Source organism: Herpailurus yagouaroundi, unplaced genomic scaffold (assembly GCF_014898765.1).
Source record: "Herpailurus yagouaroundi ecotype Mexico unplaced genomic scaffold, PumYag 186, whole genome shotgun sequence".
In the NCBI taxonomy this organism is placed as follows: Eukaryota; Metazoa; Chordata; class Mammalia; order Carnivora; family Felidae; genus Herpailurus; species Herpailurus yagouaroundi.
In genome coordinates, this window is record NW_024412417.1 from 12,174,853 (window position 1) to 12,192,259 (window position 17,407).

The 17,407-nt window shown below is 43.6% G+C and overlaps 1 protein-coding gene across 4 annotated transcripts in view; it reads right to left on the reverse strand.

Annotated features, from left to right (window-relative positions):
• Positions 1–17,407, reverse strand: part of SNX31 (sorting nexin 31) — a 72,432-nt gene that overhangs the window by 53,667 nt on the left and 1,358 nt on the right. For 3 of the 4 annotated variants that reach the window (XM_040494124.1, XM_040494123.1, XM_040494122.1), the window contains exons 3-4: positions 8,424–8,538; positions 5,044–5,108 (exon numbers count right to left, since the gene is read on the reverse strand). In XM_040494124.1, coding sequence (XP_040350058.1) covers positions 5,044–5,108; positions 8,424–8,538 — 180 coding nt within the window. The remainder of the gene's footprint in view (positions 1–5,043; positions 5,109–8,423; positions 8,539–17,407) is intronic. The other variant, XM_040494125.1, reaches the window with a different exon arrangement.

Below are 17,407 nucleotides of genomic sequence, written 5' to 3' on the forward strand. Positions count from 1 at the left end.
AACAAAGCCAGAGTGATCTAAACTTCCTGAGTAAGTTGCCCCTAACTTCCAAGGCACACAACGCTACTCCAGATGCCTTCTCTGTCTTCTTTTTCTCACACATGTTCACACAAGGCCATAGAACACTGCAGTTTAAGAATCCGGAACATAAAAATGTCTTTAGTCTAAAGACTTCAATTTTGCCTTTTCAAAATTGCCTTGATCTCCAACGCGACCACAGGGCAAGAACAGAAAACGGAGGAAGTCAGGGGAGTCCAGACACACAAAACAAGAGGGACATGGTTAGGGGCAGGGCTGGGTAGGCTACCGCCACTCTTGAAATTTCTCATAACACCAATAGAGCAGGGGCTTTGGATCCAGCTTCCCTGGGTTCAGATCCCAGCTCCTTCACTTCTGAGATATGTGCCCTTGGCCAAGTTAGCTGACCTGAAAAAGAGATCCTAACAGCACCTCCTTCAGCAAGTTGTAGAGGATAAATGAGACAGTGCACATTAAGCACCAGGTCTTGCCCAGATTAAATCGCTCTGTAGAGGGAAATCCCTCTTGTTTTTCCAGCCTGCATCTGATCATCCTTGATAAAGGCTCTCCTGAGAAGGGCGCCAGGAGGGTTGCATACATTCATGTTTCGAATGTCGTGTGTCCTTGCCCAGAGACAGGAAGATGCTCTTGTACCTGCCGCATCCCGGAGAGCCAGGCCCAGGCGCATGCGATTGCCCAGCAATAACCACTTGGCAACTGCAGGCCAAGCACTTTCAGGAGCAGTGAAAATATGCAGGTGGGGTCTGTATAATATTGAGGCGGGCAAACTGCCTAATCCCTGCTCCTTGGGCTCTTTCAGTTTGGCACATCCACATATCACCGCTGCTCATTCCAGTTCTCCCAGCTCCCACCCGCCCTCCAGTAGCGATCTTGCTGCAAGCTTGGTGGGCCGATTCTCTCCCGCGCTGACGGCATCTGTTCGCCACCAATAAATCGCTCTGGCCCTGAAAGGCGGTCAGGGAAGGGTCTACTGGACGTTGGAGTAGACTCACCCCCAATACTAACTGGCTACCACTTCCCTTTTGCTAATATCCGTCCTGAGTCTTGCAGGCCGCCAGATACTATGTGGTTTGTTGTTTTGGTAACTAATGGGAAGAAAAAGCTAAAGTATAATCTCATCTCCCTGCCCACCCCAGAAATCTTCCAATGCCAGCTTACATATCACTTTCTTTGGAAGATCTCCCGGACACGCACGCATCCTATGGCAGGGCCTTCCGGCCCTTTTCTCACACGGTCACGCATAGAGAATGATATTTGTCCTTCACACTGGGGTAAGTGAGCACAAAGCCACCGGCAGGGCCCGCAAATGCTGCACCAGGGCTAAGAAGGTAGAAATCTCAGCACAGCCCCCACTCTCTTCTGGAGCATGGCCCTGTATCATGCCGCGGGGTCCTGTAGCACAGTGTGTGGTCCTATATCACAGTACTCATTACATTTAGCGACATGCCCAGTGACCTTTCTGTCTCCCCAACAAGACGATAAACTCCGTGAGCTGGACTGGGTGCCATTCGCTGGTGTCTCCCCCACCTCTCGAGCGGTGTTGGCTCGTAGTGGGCATGCACTTCATATTTGTTCAACGTCTCAACAATAAAAGGGACAGCATAAAGCAGAACAGGGGCACAAGGAGCCTAGAACCACCTGCCTGATTTAAATTTAGTTTCTTGGGGCACCTGGGTGGCTCAGTCGGCTAAGTGTCTGACCCTTGATTTCAGCTCGGGTCATGGTCTCACAGTTGGTGAGATCGAGCCCCACACGGGTCTCTGCGTTGACAGCACGGAGCCTGCTTGGGATTCTCTCTCTCTCCCTCTGTCTCTGCCCCTCCCTCCCCACCTCTCAAAAATAAATGCATAAATATCAAATTTAAAAAAAAAAAAAAAACCTTAAAATCTTTGTCAAATCTTTAACCTCCTTTGTAAACATCTTTAGAAGCAAAGTGACCTCTGTTTTACCCTCTTTTTGGAGACAAACAGAAAACAACCAGAAGGAAAATCATCCTCGAAGACGTTGAAAATTGTCCCGAGCCTGAACTGCTTACTGGGTTTTCAAAGGGGCCGCCAAGTGCAGTGAAAGTCAGACCTGGTCCGGGAGGAGACAAGCAGAGGTAGGAAGGGGCCAGAGGACTCGAATCACACAGAAGCTATCTTAAAGCAGTTAATCACCAGAGACTAGCACATCTGGGAATACAACTCCGGGCCCCATTTGACCCTACCTAGTGGAAAGGGACACCAAAAAAAAAAAAAAAAAAAAAAAAAAAAAAATGTTCAGACACATCATCTTTGCAGAAAGCAATCTCTCAGCATGGTTGGGAAGAGAAAGACATTGTTAATGACAGCAAATACTTCATAAGTGTTAAGGTTGCCACATGATATTTAAGTGCTTGAAGAGATATTTAAGGGGCGCCTTGGTGGCTCAGTCAGTTGAGCGTCCGACTTCAGCTCAGGTCATGATCTCACAGTTCATGAGTTTGAACCCCGTGTTGGGTTCTGTGCTGACAGCTCAGAATCTGGAGCCTGCTTTGGATTCTGTGTTTCCCTCTCTGTCTGCCCCTTCCCTGCTCTCTCTCAAAAATAAATAAAAACATAAAAACAACAACAACAACAACAACAACAACAACCCTGAGCCATCTCACTCCTGAGCCTGTGCTCTTAACCACTAAGCCAGTCCTGAGGCTACCCGATCAACAAGAGGGTTTAAAATGCTAGATCACAATATGTGGAAGTGTGGTTATGGCTTCACGGCTAGACACACTGCTCGAGCCCTCAGGCGGAACATTAGAGAAAGTGCTCAGAAACAAGAGGTAAGATCCAGAAGTACAACAGACAGAGTCAAAAGACTCAGCCGGAGCTCCTCCCTGAACACTATGTCAGCTGACTCACAAAGCACAGCCCCTTCTAAAGCTGACTGATTGCCTGAGAAGAAATAGCGAGGGACCTGGGCAAAACTCCCGCGGCAAAGGAGGGAGGGATCGGAACCAACTAAGAGTAAAAAATATATCCCCAAAACAATGCCACTGAGGAGATGACAAGGATAGATGCATTAATAAAAATACACCTTCTCTAACTCAGAGAATGGATGAAAGCCTCGGAAAAAGAGATAAGATAACAAAAGGATATAAAAGCAACCTGGCAAAGTTGGTGGAAGAAACAGAAGAGAAAAATAAAGCCATTAGACAAGTGCAAATCTCATCAGAAGAAGCAAGGCATGGTAAAATACTAACAGAACTAAAATGGGGTAAAAATCTTGCACATCATCAGAAAAAAAGACACTCAAAACAAAGCTCCACAACACTGACAGTCCATGACAGTTTTTAAAAGGCACTGGAAGCAAAAACCATAACGTACACAAAAAAGAGGGCAGAAGTGAGGCCAAATGTACCTCTGTGTACTGACAAGGAATGATTTGCAAGATGTAGAATTAAAAAAAAAATTCAGTAAGTGTGTAGAGTACGTGCTTATTTATAAAACAAAAAGGTTACGCATACATATGACTGCTTGTATGTGCACAAAAATGCGTAGAAAGAACGTATATTAAACTGTAAACAGGGGCGCCTGGGTGGCTCAGTTGGTTAAGAGACTGACTTGGGCTCAGGTCATGATCTCACAGTTCATGAGTTCAAGCCCCGCATCGGGCTCTGTGCTGACAGCTCGGGGCCCGGAGCCTGCTTCAGATTCTGGGTCTCCCTCTCTCTCTCTGCCTCTCCCCTGCTCATGCTCTGTCTCTCTTTCCTTCAAAAATAAATAAACATTAAAAAAATTAAAAAAAAAACAACAACCTGTAAACAGTTGTCTCTGAAGAGGGGTACTGAGGGTCTGTGGTGGGATCATGAACTCTTTTGTGCCGTTCGAATTTTACCACCATCACCACCTCAACAACAAACTGTTCAAAGAAAAAGAAAGTGCATGTGTTTTAAGCCATCAAAAATATGTGAAAATCAAAAATTAAAAAAAAAAAAAAAGGGGGGCGCCTGGGTGGCGCAGTCGGTTAAGCGTCCGACTTCAGCCAGGTCACGATCTCGCGGTCCGTGAGTTCGAGCCCCGCGTCGTGCTCTGGGCTGATGGCTCAGAGCCTGGAGCCTGTTTCCGATTCTGTGTCTCCCTCTCTCTCTGCCCCTCCCCCGTTCATGCTCTGTCTCTCTCTGTCGCAAAAATAAATAAACGTTGGAAAAAAAAAATATATGTGAAAATCTACATGGTGACACAATGGGAGATGCCCAGATCATTTCTTGGGTTGAACGGACCAGTTACTATACCAATATGGTTGACCTACCGAGTAAATGAAATTTGCTCCCTTTTGGGTTTTTTTTTGTTTTGTTTTTTTTTCCCAATTCCAATCAAAGTATCACTCCTCCCCTAGCTAGGGATCTAGTTCGGTAATATCATATTATCGTCATGACTTCATTCTTCTCAAAGATCTCCATTCAGTCAAGAACATACTTGCAGGCACAAAAATGTTCCCACATGTACAACTAGAACGAGGGGTGTGCTAACCAAACCTACTTGGCAAACTTCCAGCCTCTACAGGGCAAGTGGCCAGTGGTTCTTCAGGCCAACAAAGGAAATGGAGTTACTATATGTCATTCTGTTCAGACTGAATTTTCTCTGTGATCCATTCACAACAAAGTTAAGAGCAGAAGATATGCTGCGTTGATGTCTTCACTGTGGCACACTTGATCCCAGCCACAGAGGCAGGGTCCCAGAATTGTCACGGGGGCCCTTCATGATAAAAGGTTCTCTTCTCCATGGCCCGTTTTGAGAGGTACAATGCTTAGGCTACAGGATAAAAAGGTATCTGCTGAATTAAAATGAGTTCAAAAGTCAAGCGACCCACTCATTTTCCATCTAGAATCTAAACTGCGAAAAGAACAAAACAAGAACCATTCCCCAATGTCCCCCAGATGAGTGTATTTTACCCAATGTGGAGCTGCAGGCTGGAAATACACACATGGTAACCAAGAGACATGTTCTGTAGCAAAATAATGACCTTAGTAAAGAAGACCATGCTTACCAGCTGTACGAGTTTTAAAAAGTCAATGAAGACGTCACTTCTCAACATGTTTGGGTCCATGGTTACTGAAAAATACGGATGGTAAGCCAGGTTAGCCTGGGGCTCGGTTGACCTCTCTATTAAATTGCTCTGTCCTCTAGGGAGTCCTACAGGCCTTACCAGTACACCACCGCCTCCTTGGGCAGTGGAGCTAAGACCTCTCAAATACATGAAAATCCACAAAACTTGCCTTCTCCCAGCAGCCTTGATAGCAACATAAACCCTCCTATCAGTCCCAGGCACCTCACTTGATTCACACATGCCTGTATCGTTCAATATCCATTTTGCTGCCCTAGCAGGATGATGGTGAAGTTCATATGAAAAAGCAAAAAGATCTTTAAACCTGGACTGGGACTCCTGCTTTGGCAAGACATTTCTTAATCTGAAAATCTGAAGTCAACCAAGAAACCCTGGTTGAGAGGGCACGTCTCATAATGACAGGAGCTCTCAAGAGGTTACCCCCGCCGCCGCCCCAAAAGTGATTATAAGGCTGTCAGAGAGATTTAAAGTTTTCTATTCAAGAATGAAATCTTACCACTTGCAACAACGTGGATGGAACTAGAGGGTATTGTGGTAAGCAAAATAAGTCAGTCAGAGAAAGACAAATACCCTATGATTTCACTCGTATGTGGAATTTAAGAAACACAACAGATGAACATAGGGGGAGGGAAGAAAAAAATAAGATAAAAACAGAAAGCGAGGCAAACCATAAGAGACTCTTAAATACAGAGAACAGACTGAGGGTTGCTGATGGGGTGTTGGGTGGGGGGATGGGCTAAATGGGTAATGGGGCATTAAAGAGGGCACCAGTTGGGATGAGCACTGGGTGTTCTATGTAAGTGATCAATCACTACATACTAGTGATCAATCTAGTCCTGAAATCATTATTACAATCATTAATCCAACTAACTTGGATTTAAAAAAATAAGGGTGAAAACAAGTAATAAAGTTTTCTATTCTTTTATACCTATAAGAGTATTTACCCTCTTAGTTTTAAAGCTCGGATACCGATATTCAGGTGCTGTGGCCAGAACAGACACTTCCCCCTGAGAAGTTCAAATTCCTGCATGAGGTCATTCCCAGACTGCTTCCTCATTTCTTAACCCTTCTTGCTGTAATGCTTCTCCTGGGCCCTGTGCTTTAGCTACACTTACCTATTTACTAACTCTGTGTCAGATGTCTTTCTCTTTTCTTTCCTTTTCTTTCTTTTCTTCTTTTATTGACGTTTCAAATGATTTCATCACATAACTTCTACCGGCATTTACAACTAGCACTGACTGAAGTCATTCTGAGTGGTACCTTTCCCAAACAATGTTCCGTTTTTCAGAATAAAGTAACTAAAAGAAAATCATGAGAGACTTTTTACAAAACATATTCCCTCTTTTTTAAGGGAGGCAATTTTAGAGTGGGGGAAAAAAAGCCTTTGTCTTATTTTCTGGAATGTATGTGGTGTAAATGCAAATTGACATAATTGTTAGCATAGACTCTTGGAGATGGGGAAAGCTGTTGAAAAAAGTGTTCATCTAATTGGTGTTTATTAAGAACCAGGTACAATGCTAAGCACTTTGTGTATTTTAGTTCCTTTAATCTTTACAACAAACTCTGGGGTAAATATTATCTCCATTTATCAGACAGAAGCTCAGGTCATACAGCTAATGAAGTACAAACCTAGGATTTGACTGTAGTTCTGACTCCAGAGGCCAAATCTTAGTCACATCACTGAGCTGCGTTGTCTCCTTGCTTTACCTTGCTAGAGGATACAGGAGTTATCCTGATGACAAATGGACAAAGGCCAGGCCTAAAAAAGCAACCCCTTAGGCACTGTGATCATTTGTGAAAAGACCAGTGGTTCAAAAAGGATATTTCACTAAGACATTAGAAATCAAGCCAAGAGAGAATAAAAATTCAGTAGATATTACATTTTGAGTTTGAAAAAGCTTATTTACTGGGTCTAAAAGAGGTATATTCTCCATTACAAAAGACATATGGGAAATAGATGACCTCTAGAATTTTTATTTATTATCTTTAAAAAACTGTGTGCAGCCATGAGAAATAATGAAGTAAATCTATCATTTCTGACTTAGAATGACCTGTAAAATATAGATTTTAAGAGAGAAAAAACAACTTACAGAAGAAAAAAACATTTTTCCTTGTGCTGTGAAGGATATCAGTGGGATAATTGGTGTAGTTTGAAAAAGGTCTCTAGATTAGATAACATTAATTGCCTGATTTTGATAACTATACCGTGATTGTAGAAGAGAATGTCCTTGACCTTAGGAAATACACACAGAAGTATTTAAGTGTAAAGTGGCTTGGGTATGTAACACAAGCATTAAAAAAAAAAAATACACACACACACACACACACACACACACACACAGGAAATTGAGAGGATGATAAAGCAAATATGAAACGTTAACATTTGGGAAATCTGGGTGAAGAATATACAGAAATTCTTTGCATTATTTCTGCACCCTTTTTAGAAGTCAGAAATTCTTTCAGAATAAAGTTTATAAGAATCAATCACCGAAAAATGTATAGAATAAATTTCAATTTGTGTTTAACAGAGATATGCATACACACCAGTAGATACAAAAATTGTTTCTGAGGAATACATAAAGCGCTTGTAATGATGTTTACTTCTAGAAGCCTCGGGGTCTAGGCTGGAAGGGAACGCACTTTTCATTGTGTACTCTTTGGACAGATTCTATTTTTAAAATATTTTGCGTATATACTATATCCCCTTTTAAAAGTCTTTTTTTTTTTTTTAAGTTTATTTATGTTGAGAGAGACAGAGAGAGCTCAGGGTGGGGGGCAAGGGCAGAGAGGGAGAGAGGGAGAATCCCAAACAGGCTCTGCACTGTCAGCACAGAGCCTGACACAAGGCTGGAACTCACGAAATTGTGGGATCATGACCTGAGCTTAACAGACTGAGCCACCCAGGCACCCCTCCTCTATTTCAGTCGAATCCAGGTAATATGTCTGTGACTTCTACAATCAAAGCCAACACATAACACCCGAGGGCAAATCTGAAAGTTATTTTTAAAACGAAATACAAAGGCTGTATTTTGTATGACTCCATTTATATACAATGTTCAGAAAAGGCAAATATATAAGACAGAAATTAGTATAGGGGGTGATAGAGGCAGGCGGGGGAGAGGAATACGGAGTGACTGATAATAGGTGTGAGGTTTATTTTTGGGGTGACAAAAATGTTCTCAAATTCGACCATGGTGGCTGGTTGTACAATTTTGCAAATACGCTAAAAACCACTGAATTGTACACTTTCAATGGGTGAATTTATCTCAACAAATCTGTAAAAATAAAATCCAAATACATACCCTTCTGCAAATACTGTTCCAACTGGTCCCTTCTCTCATCAGCCATGGATGCGGTCATTGCGAGATAGTACTTTGGCGGAAAGGGTGGCAGGGAATTTCCAAAGATCCGCCTCAGCTGAAAGATCCAGAAAATACACACTTCAGGCCCACAGCCTCCAATGCAAGGTTGGTGAGACACCAAAGCCTCCTCTTACGGCAAGTCTCACTCGAGTACTTCGTTTATTTTTTTATTTTTTTTTTAAATTTTTTTTTTCAACGTTTATTTATTTTTGGGACAGAGAGAGACAGAGCATGAACGGGGGAGGGGCAGAGAGAGAGGGAGACACAGAATCGGAAACAGGCTCCAGGCTCTGAGCCATCAGCCCAGAGCCTGATGCGGGGCTCGAACTCACGGACCGCGAGATCGTGACCTGGCTGAAGTCGGACGCTTAACCGACTGCGTCACCCAGGCGCCCCTCGAGTACTTCGTTTAAAATCACCCCTGCCTGGTGGCCAAGAGGAAGAAAAGGGGATGCTTTGATTTTCTCAAGGAGTTTATTTCAGTACATGTTTCCAACGATGCTGTTAGGCATACTACAGACTGACATCTCCAGTCTGAGTTTGGTAGATTGGGATACGTTGTAATTTTTCATTTGTTTTTGCAAGACTGCCCACCCCTTCCACCATATAGTATTTCTCAGATTCAGCCCCCAGTAGAATCTGTGATACCAATGATGATAGTTAGGAATTTAATTCCCCTACCCCACGTCCACCAAATCTGAACATAACAGCAGAGGTTTACAGCACGCTAGCTGATAAAGTATCCACTAGCCAGTGCTAATGAGCCCCCAGAATGTGGCTAGTCGGAACTGAGATACGCTGTTCGTATAAAATACATTCCAGACTTCAAAACTTAGTACAAAGAAAAAGAAAAGGGAAATATTTCACTAATAACTTTTTATACAGATTATATGTTGAAATGGTAATATTTTAGATATACCAGATTAAATAAAACTAATTTATTAATAACTATTATTAAAAATCTTTTAATCGGCCTACCAGAAAATTTTAAATTACACATGTGGCTCACATTATATTTCTATTGTGCAGTACTGGTTTATAAAATTCCTATAAATCAGGGCACCTGGGTGGCTCAGTCAGTTAAGTGTCTGACTTCGTCTCAGGTCATGATCTCACAGGTTTGTGAGTTCAAGCCCCACGCCAGGCTCTGTGCTGACAACTCAGAGCCTGGAGCCTGCTTCGGATTCTGTGTCTCCCTCTCTCTCTGCCCCTCCCCTACTCTCACCGTATCTCTGTCTCTATCTCTCTCTCTCAAAAATAAATAAAAATTAAAAAAAAAAAGACTGTTTATAAAATTCCCAGAAAGTTAACATTATGACCCCAGTAGGAACCCAGTGAGTGAGGTCCTTCCCATCCTCCTACCCATCTACCCACCCAATTATGGATCCAAGATCACGGTGGCAGTTATTTTTATGCAAGCTAATAGTAGATGCATCAAAAACATGGTTTAAATTAAGATAACCAAAGTGCATTTTCCTTCATTCCAGCCCCGCACTTACAGAGGCAGCTTGAAGATGAGGCCAGCATTCTCTTTATGAGAAGGGACACTAGTCAGAAATCAGGTTTTAACATCGTGCCTCTGGAGAAGACGGGCTACAGCTCTCTTACCATAGCCAGTAGCTTAAAGAAAATGAAAGCAGATCGAAGAGAAACAAACGGGTAGGAATTTTAACTCCACGGCCTTTGTCACAAACACAGTGTGTATCTGGTGAATATGCACCTTGCACAGGCCCTAACTTCAAAATAGGATACAACCACGTGTCGCCACCCCCATTGCCATCACCCTGGTCCCAACCACTGTCCCCTCTTTGCCTGATTATTGCAGAAACTATACAAGAGTATAGTTCTCTGCTTCTGCCCTTGATCCCCTTCAGTTTATTCTTAATACAGCATCTAAGGTGATATTCTGCAAATGCAAGCTAGGTCACTCCGTTGCCCCGCTCAAAATCCCCCATAGTTTCCTATCTCACTCAAGGAAAAGCCAGGATCTTTCAAATGGCCTTGGAGCTGTGCCAATCAACAGGATGACCGCCAGCCACCTGGGACTACTTACTTTTAAACTTAAATTCATTAAAATGAAATAAACTTTAGAAAAAAAATTGTTTTAATGTTGATTTATTTTTGAGAGAGAGACAGAGACAGAGACAGAGCACGAGTGGGGGAGGGGCAGAGAAAGAGGGAGACACAGAATCGGAAGCAGGCTCCAGGCTTCAAGGTGTTAGCACAGAGCTGGATGCGGGGCTCAAACTCACAACGCGAGATCATGACATGAGCCAATGGTGGACGCTTAACCCACTGGATCACCCAGGTACCCCAAAAAGGAAATAAAATTTAAAATTCGGTTCCTCGGTTGTACCAGCCACCTTTCAAACACGCAATAGTATTTGAAAGTAGCAAGTTGCAATTCAGTAGCTACTGAAATGGACAAAGAGCATTTCCATCAGCACAGAAAGTCCTACCAGACGGTATTGGTTTAGTATCTAGAAAGGTTAGTAACTGCCTATAGGTAAGATACATTAAGTGAATGGGTGGCAGGTGGTGGGGGTCAGGGTTTTTACTCTTGGCGTGAAGATTTTCAGATAAGGGAAGTAGGCCAGAATGATCGATGTGGCTATGGATTAGAGTTGGAGATACTGGTAGGAACTCATAGCTTCACATAGATACAGAAGGTTACATATAGAAATATTTATAGATATGTACACACACACACATTTTCCTTGGTTTCTCTTGCTCCAACTAAAGCAACCAGGACTCCATGAAGAAAATAGTTGATTTTTAGGACTGAAGCAGGGGATATATAAGAGGGATCTGGAGCATCTTGTAGCACCAGAAAACAAGAAAGCGCTCAAAACAACACCACCACCACAAATCAACAGTGGGTGCATGTCAAAGAGGCACAGAAGCAAACTCAGAGAGCTCCATGGGCCAGATATGGGACAGCTAAAATAGCAAAAACTAAGGCAGTATTGAAGTATAACCCCACTGGAATTACCCCAGTGATCAAGGTAGTCATCAAGAGTGATAGGTCATGTTGATGGCAGGTAATCTTCCTGTGATGTGATGAGAACAGCACTGACCTCTGTGATCTTTTTCCCAAAAACCCATAACCCCAGCCTGGTCGCATGAGAAACATCAGAGCCTAACAGAGGAACATCCCACAGAATCACTGACCAGTGCTCCTCAGAATGGTCATTAAAAACAAGGAAAGTCTGGGGCGCCTGGGTGGCTCAGTTGGTTGAGCGTCCGACTTCGGCTCAGGTCATGATCTTGTGGTTCGTGAGTTCGAGCCCCGTGTCGGGCTCTGTGCTGGCAGCTCAGAGCCTGAAGCCTGCTTCGAATTCTGTGTCTCCCTCTCTCTCTGCTCCTCCCTGGCTCATGCTCTGTCTCTCTCTCCTTCAAAAATAAATAAAAACATTAAAAAAAAAAAAAAACAAATAAGGAAAGTCTGAGAAACTGACACAGTCAAGAGGAGTGTAAGCAGACATGACAATAAATGTAATATGGTGTCCTAGAAGGGATTCCAGGGCAGAAATGGGGCATTAGGTTAACAATAAAGAAGCATAACTGAATTGTGGGCTATAGTTAATAATAATGTATCAATATTGGTTCCTTAACTGTAAAAAACGCTCCATGCTAATGAAAAATAAGAAGGGAAACTGGGTGCAAAAATATATGGGGATGTTCTGTACTATCTTTGCAATTATTATGTAAATCCAAAACTGGTCCACAAAAAGAAAGTTTATTTAAAAAACAAACAAACAAGGGCGCCTGGGTGGCTCAGTCAGTTCGGCATCGGATTTTGGCTCAGGTCATGATCTCACATTTGTGTGTTCAAGCACCTCGTCGGACTCTGTGCTGACAGCTCAGAGCCTGGAGCCTGCTTCGGATTCTGTGTCTTCCTCTCTCTCTGCCCCGCTCCTGCTTGCTCGCACGCATGCTCTCTTTCGCTCTCTCTCTCGAAAAAAAATAAATAAAACGTTAAAAAAATTAAGAAAAAAAAACCACCTGATATTCTGGCTTCCTGAAAAACCAGAGGTTCTGGAACCACTGGGTTCACATTCCTCAGGTAATCATCTCCCGAGGAAGCCTAAGCAGTTCCCACCATTTCCCATTGCCTCTCACCTGACTCACACCTCCCATTTAAACTACCTGCCTGACCCCTGTAGCCATCGACTTTTGCAACCATTCCTCCTTTAAATCTGTTAGCATAAAATATCATAGCAACAATTCTTTTTTTTTTTTTTTAATTCAAGGCATTTTCCTGTTATGCCAAACACTGTCCAAAGACACCCTGGTTGGAGCATCATCCCAAGCAAGGCTGTTCAAACAACCTGGGATTTATGTACCCTATCTCTGCTAATTCCATTAAATAAGAGCAGAAAATCGTCTTCTTTGCATGCAATTATTTCCTAGCTAACAGATTAAGCGATCTTTAAAAGGCAATTTTCTCCCTAGGCATGTGTTCATAAATGTCGAAGATGCTCCCAAATTGGTTTGAATCACAGCAGCCTTGAGCCACCAGAGCCGCCTGGGTTTTCCACCAGCAGCAGAGCATCTTGGGGAAGCCCCTATGCCAAGGTCGAGAACTGGGGGAAAAGCCACCGAGACTTAAGGTTCTAGTACCCATCACAGCACAAAACCTCTCCCAGCAGGTTTCACAACCTGAGCTGACTTCTCAAGGAATCTTTCCCCTCCCCTTTCTGATACTGGTCTAAGAGGGAAGATAAACATATAACAGACTGAGTAAAGTCTGCCAAAAGTCAATCATTGACTCCCCAAGTTCAACTCCGTCAAAATATAACCTTTTCTATTGGTCTCAGAGAGCACACAGTTTAGCTATTAAAACCAGTAGCATATTAAGGATTACCTGGCATCAGAGTTTAGCCCAAACACTCTTTCCAAAACCTGTTCAGATACTGAAAGGAAAACACACCTCTTTTATTCTTTTATCATGAGATGTGTTTGTTTGCTTGGGGTGTGTGTTTGTTTTCGAAAGACCATGTTTCAGATAATATACATTTTCAATCCCAGCACAAACTCCGGCACCATTTCTCCATCACACAGCTCTGTCTTTCAACATGAACAGGACTTTACCAGTCAGTGGAAAATATCACCACTTTCCCCGCTTATGCACTTCCAGTCCCCCCCCCCCCATACTTATTCCGAAGTGGTCACCCGGGACAATCGGAATTACAGGTACAAATGACATCCTTTCTACTGTCAGTTTCTAATGTTGACTCATCCATCCTGCCTCTCCAAGGCCCCTTGGAAACAAAACCCCAGATTTACCGGATCTAGGGCCACAGTTCAAAGCAATCTGGTCAGCGGCATCTGGTACCAAAGACCATGAGCCTGGAGCTTGTATATTATCTCATTTGTTCATCAAAATAGCCCTGTGAGGTAGATGATCATCGTCACCATTAACATTGTCATCCTGCCACCTTTATATCAAGGTTATGTGACAATCACAGTAACCTGAAGCTCAGGGAGACGAAGTGACTTTAACCAAAGTCCTACGAGCTACTGAGTGGTGGATTTTCGTTACTTTTTCCTTCTCCCCCTCATTTTTCTCCCTTCTCCCTCCTTTCTCCCCTGCCTTCTCCTCCACCAGATCTCTTTTGAGCATCTACTAAAGAAGGATTCTGTGCTGGGTATACTATGCCAACGGTCCTCATTCATTCCTTCATTTAAATATTTGGGTTTTGTAACTAATCAGGGGAAACAAAATATCTGCACGAAAAGAGGAATATGACAAGATCTGAACACGAAGTAAAACAGGAATCAGAGAAAGGCATCTTGTGAAATCGAGGAGGACTTTCCAGAGGAGGTGAGGCTTGAGATGGGTCTTGAGAAAGGGCTGGTCGCTAACCAGTGGGCCAGAAAGCAGGGGGTCTGCCCAGGAGGGGGAAGTGAGGTAGATAGAGGTTATGAGTGGGCCAACCTGAGACAGAGAATGTGAGTAGGGAGAGAAGAAAGGAGCTGGGCTGGGTCAGCAGCTGGCAGGGAGGAAAACTAAATCAGCACATACGGGCTCACCAAGCCTTCCACTGAAGGATCCTTTGCAAGATTCTGTGGCTCGTGCCTATTGCCGTATCTGATACTAACAGAACATTTGCAAAGAGGCAAGCATCCTTTTCATAGAGTCCAGTGTCACTTACACAGGATGGCCTCATCCTTAACACTAGGTCAAAATGAGCCAGTTGAACGTTTCCTTCACAGGTCTCTTTAAATCCCTTTAAGGAAGGGGGTGTAGGCAAGAGCGGGGCATAAATCCAACCGGTTTTATGTTATTCAAAGGCACAGAAAGAAGTCAGTCAAGCAGTTCACATGGCAGAGAGATGAGGAGCACTCAACAGTGGAGGGGCGAGCTGCCAGACCTTGAAGGAAGCTCACCGAGGGACGAGCCTGCAGGCGATGACTTCAGAGGGCACCATTCACAACCGACATCTCGAAAGCACAGCCAAGTTCAGTCTTCTATGCGTTAGCCTGCACGCAACTTGGCGGAGAAGAGCAGGGGCCACCTCACCTGGGCGGGTGCCTCTCCTCAATCCCAAAGTTATCCAATATACAAAACAGAAATCCAATACCTAAAGCCAAAAATCCCACGTGCTGAAGCGCCGTCTGCCCTGAATGTACCACAGTGAGTGCATGGCATCTAATGGGAACTTAGAATAAATGAACGAATGAATCAGTTAATTCTATAAGGTGAAATTTCTGTTCTACCAGGATGCAGAACTTCCTGGGAAAAATACCAAACCCACACACAGATGGGGCCTTGTTTTGTTTCCTACTTATAGTATTTTTGTATTAAATCAGATTAAGAATTCCGAGCCATTTCACATCTTCAGTGGAATAAGAAGAACAAAATCTAGCTGAGTGGTGCCTGAGAGACGTCCCCCAAACGTTCTGTCTCCGACTTCGGGTTGCCAGACAAAACACAGGACGCCCACGTAAGTATGTCCCAAATACTGCACGGAACTACTTCGACCCAAAACTTCTTTGTTGCTTACCTGAAATTCACATTTAGCTGGGGAGCCTGTGTTTTTATTCGCTAAATCTGGCAACCTTACTCAGAAGATCTACACAACGGGATTGATTAATGATGACGAGTGCCCTGCTGACCCCACAGAGGCTTGCTAGGCAGCCTGAATAAAATCCCGTGCCTGGAACTCTGGTGGAAAGCAGATCTTGGTTGCCTGGGGCCAGGGGTGGAGGGAGAGGTTACCAAGGGCAAAGGGGCAAGGGAACTTACATGCAGAGTGCAAAAACTGTTCTTTGTCTTGATTGTGGTGGTAGTAACATATACATTTACCAAAATTCACCACACTGAACACCGAAAATTGGGAGATTTTATTATGTTATCCCCAAATAGAGTAAAAGCTTGTTCCTTTAAGACTCCATTGTTTTACTGATACAATTTATTTTGTTAACTGTAGTAAGAAAACCACAAAATTTAATGGGTCGGAGCAGGTACTGAAGATCAGATCTTGGCTCCGATACTTACTAGCAGTTTGGCTTTGGGCAAGCTGTGCCTCAGTTTTCTCATCTGTTAAATGGGGCTAATTATAATCCTGGCTCATAGCGCTATTAAAATGAAACGTGCTTTTACATACAAAGTTCTTGGTGCCAACCTTAACACACAGTAACTGCTTGCTGTTTTAAATTAATAATACCAATATTCACCTAAGTTCTAAGTAGTTTTCTTTTTAATGAAGTCGTTCCTGTAGAAACAAGGAAAAGGATAAGTTGCAAGGTATAAGATAGTTGGAAACTGGATAAAGAAATCTCCACTTTCAGATTTTGAAAAATCTGGGACAAATATGAAGTATTAATTAATATCTACCCTGTACCCCAAATTGGGCACCAGGCTGTGGCTCTTCAATATTTAAGAGTCCACTGTACTAACAGTTTGTTTTCCCTGGCTTCCAAAACAGAATAAAAGTCTACTCACTTTATGACTCCGCTTATGAACCTACGAAGACTTGACAGGTCTTAGTTTTTCTGAAAACGAGCATTTTCCCGAGTCTGTTGGTTAAGGAGGGCCAGGTTCAGGAATTCCTCAAGCCTCTCCATCAGTAAGTGTTTAACTGAACACATGCTATGTGCCAGGCTCCAGGAGAAAATGGCCCCTACTCTTCACAAGTACTCTGGGAAGTTGACACCCGTAACCACCTATTTGCTTATTATTTGATGAAAAAATGGAAGGTCAGAGAAGAGGTGAGGTGACCAGTCAGGAAGCAGTCAGTCAATTCCACACCCTCCTGCTCCTCACGACCGTCTCCTGCTTTTCACACTGTGACGGCAGCCTGCCCAAGGCCACCCCTCGTTACAGAAGGCGGATTATCGGGCGAGAGGACACATCAACTTCCTCCGCCAAGTGCCAAACCCACCTGTACTTTCTCTTCCCTTCAGATCTCCATCTGCCTACCTCAGCAGTCCTCCCAAGTCCCCAGACACATTTTGGTCACAAGTAGCCCCTCATCTTGCAGAAGTCTAAATCCATGCCCTTCCTCATGGAGTCAGCCAACCGTCATTCCTGAGCACCTGCGGGGGCACAGGCACCTCAGCAGGCGGTAGCAACTCAGAGATGACCACACGAATTAGGTAACGAGCACATTAAAGCTGTTTTATGTGGAGTCCAAAGAAACTTCATCCTACCTTGGAAAATGGACTTTCTTCCAGCGCCCGCTGATGGGAGCAAGAAGCATCCCTGCACTGTTTGCAACAGTAAAACATGGAGTTGAGACCTGTCCTTCAACAGAAGGCAGTTAAAGGAAATGTGTTCTATGCTCGCTAGAAACCCAGATTGCCTGGAAGGATTCTCCCCCAAATAGCTGTTGCTTGGGCAAGTTTGTTTCTTGGCTGTTGTTGTTGTAAGTTTTGTTTAAGTAATCTCTACAATGAACCTGGGGCTCAAACTCATG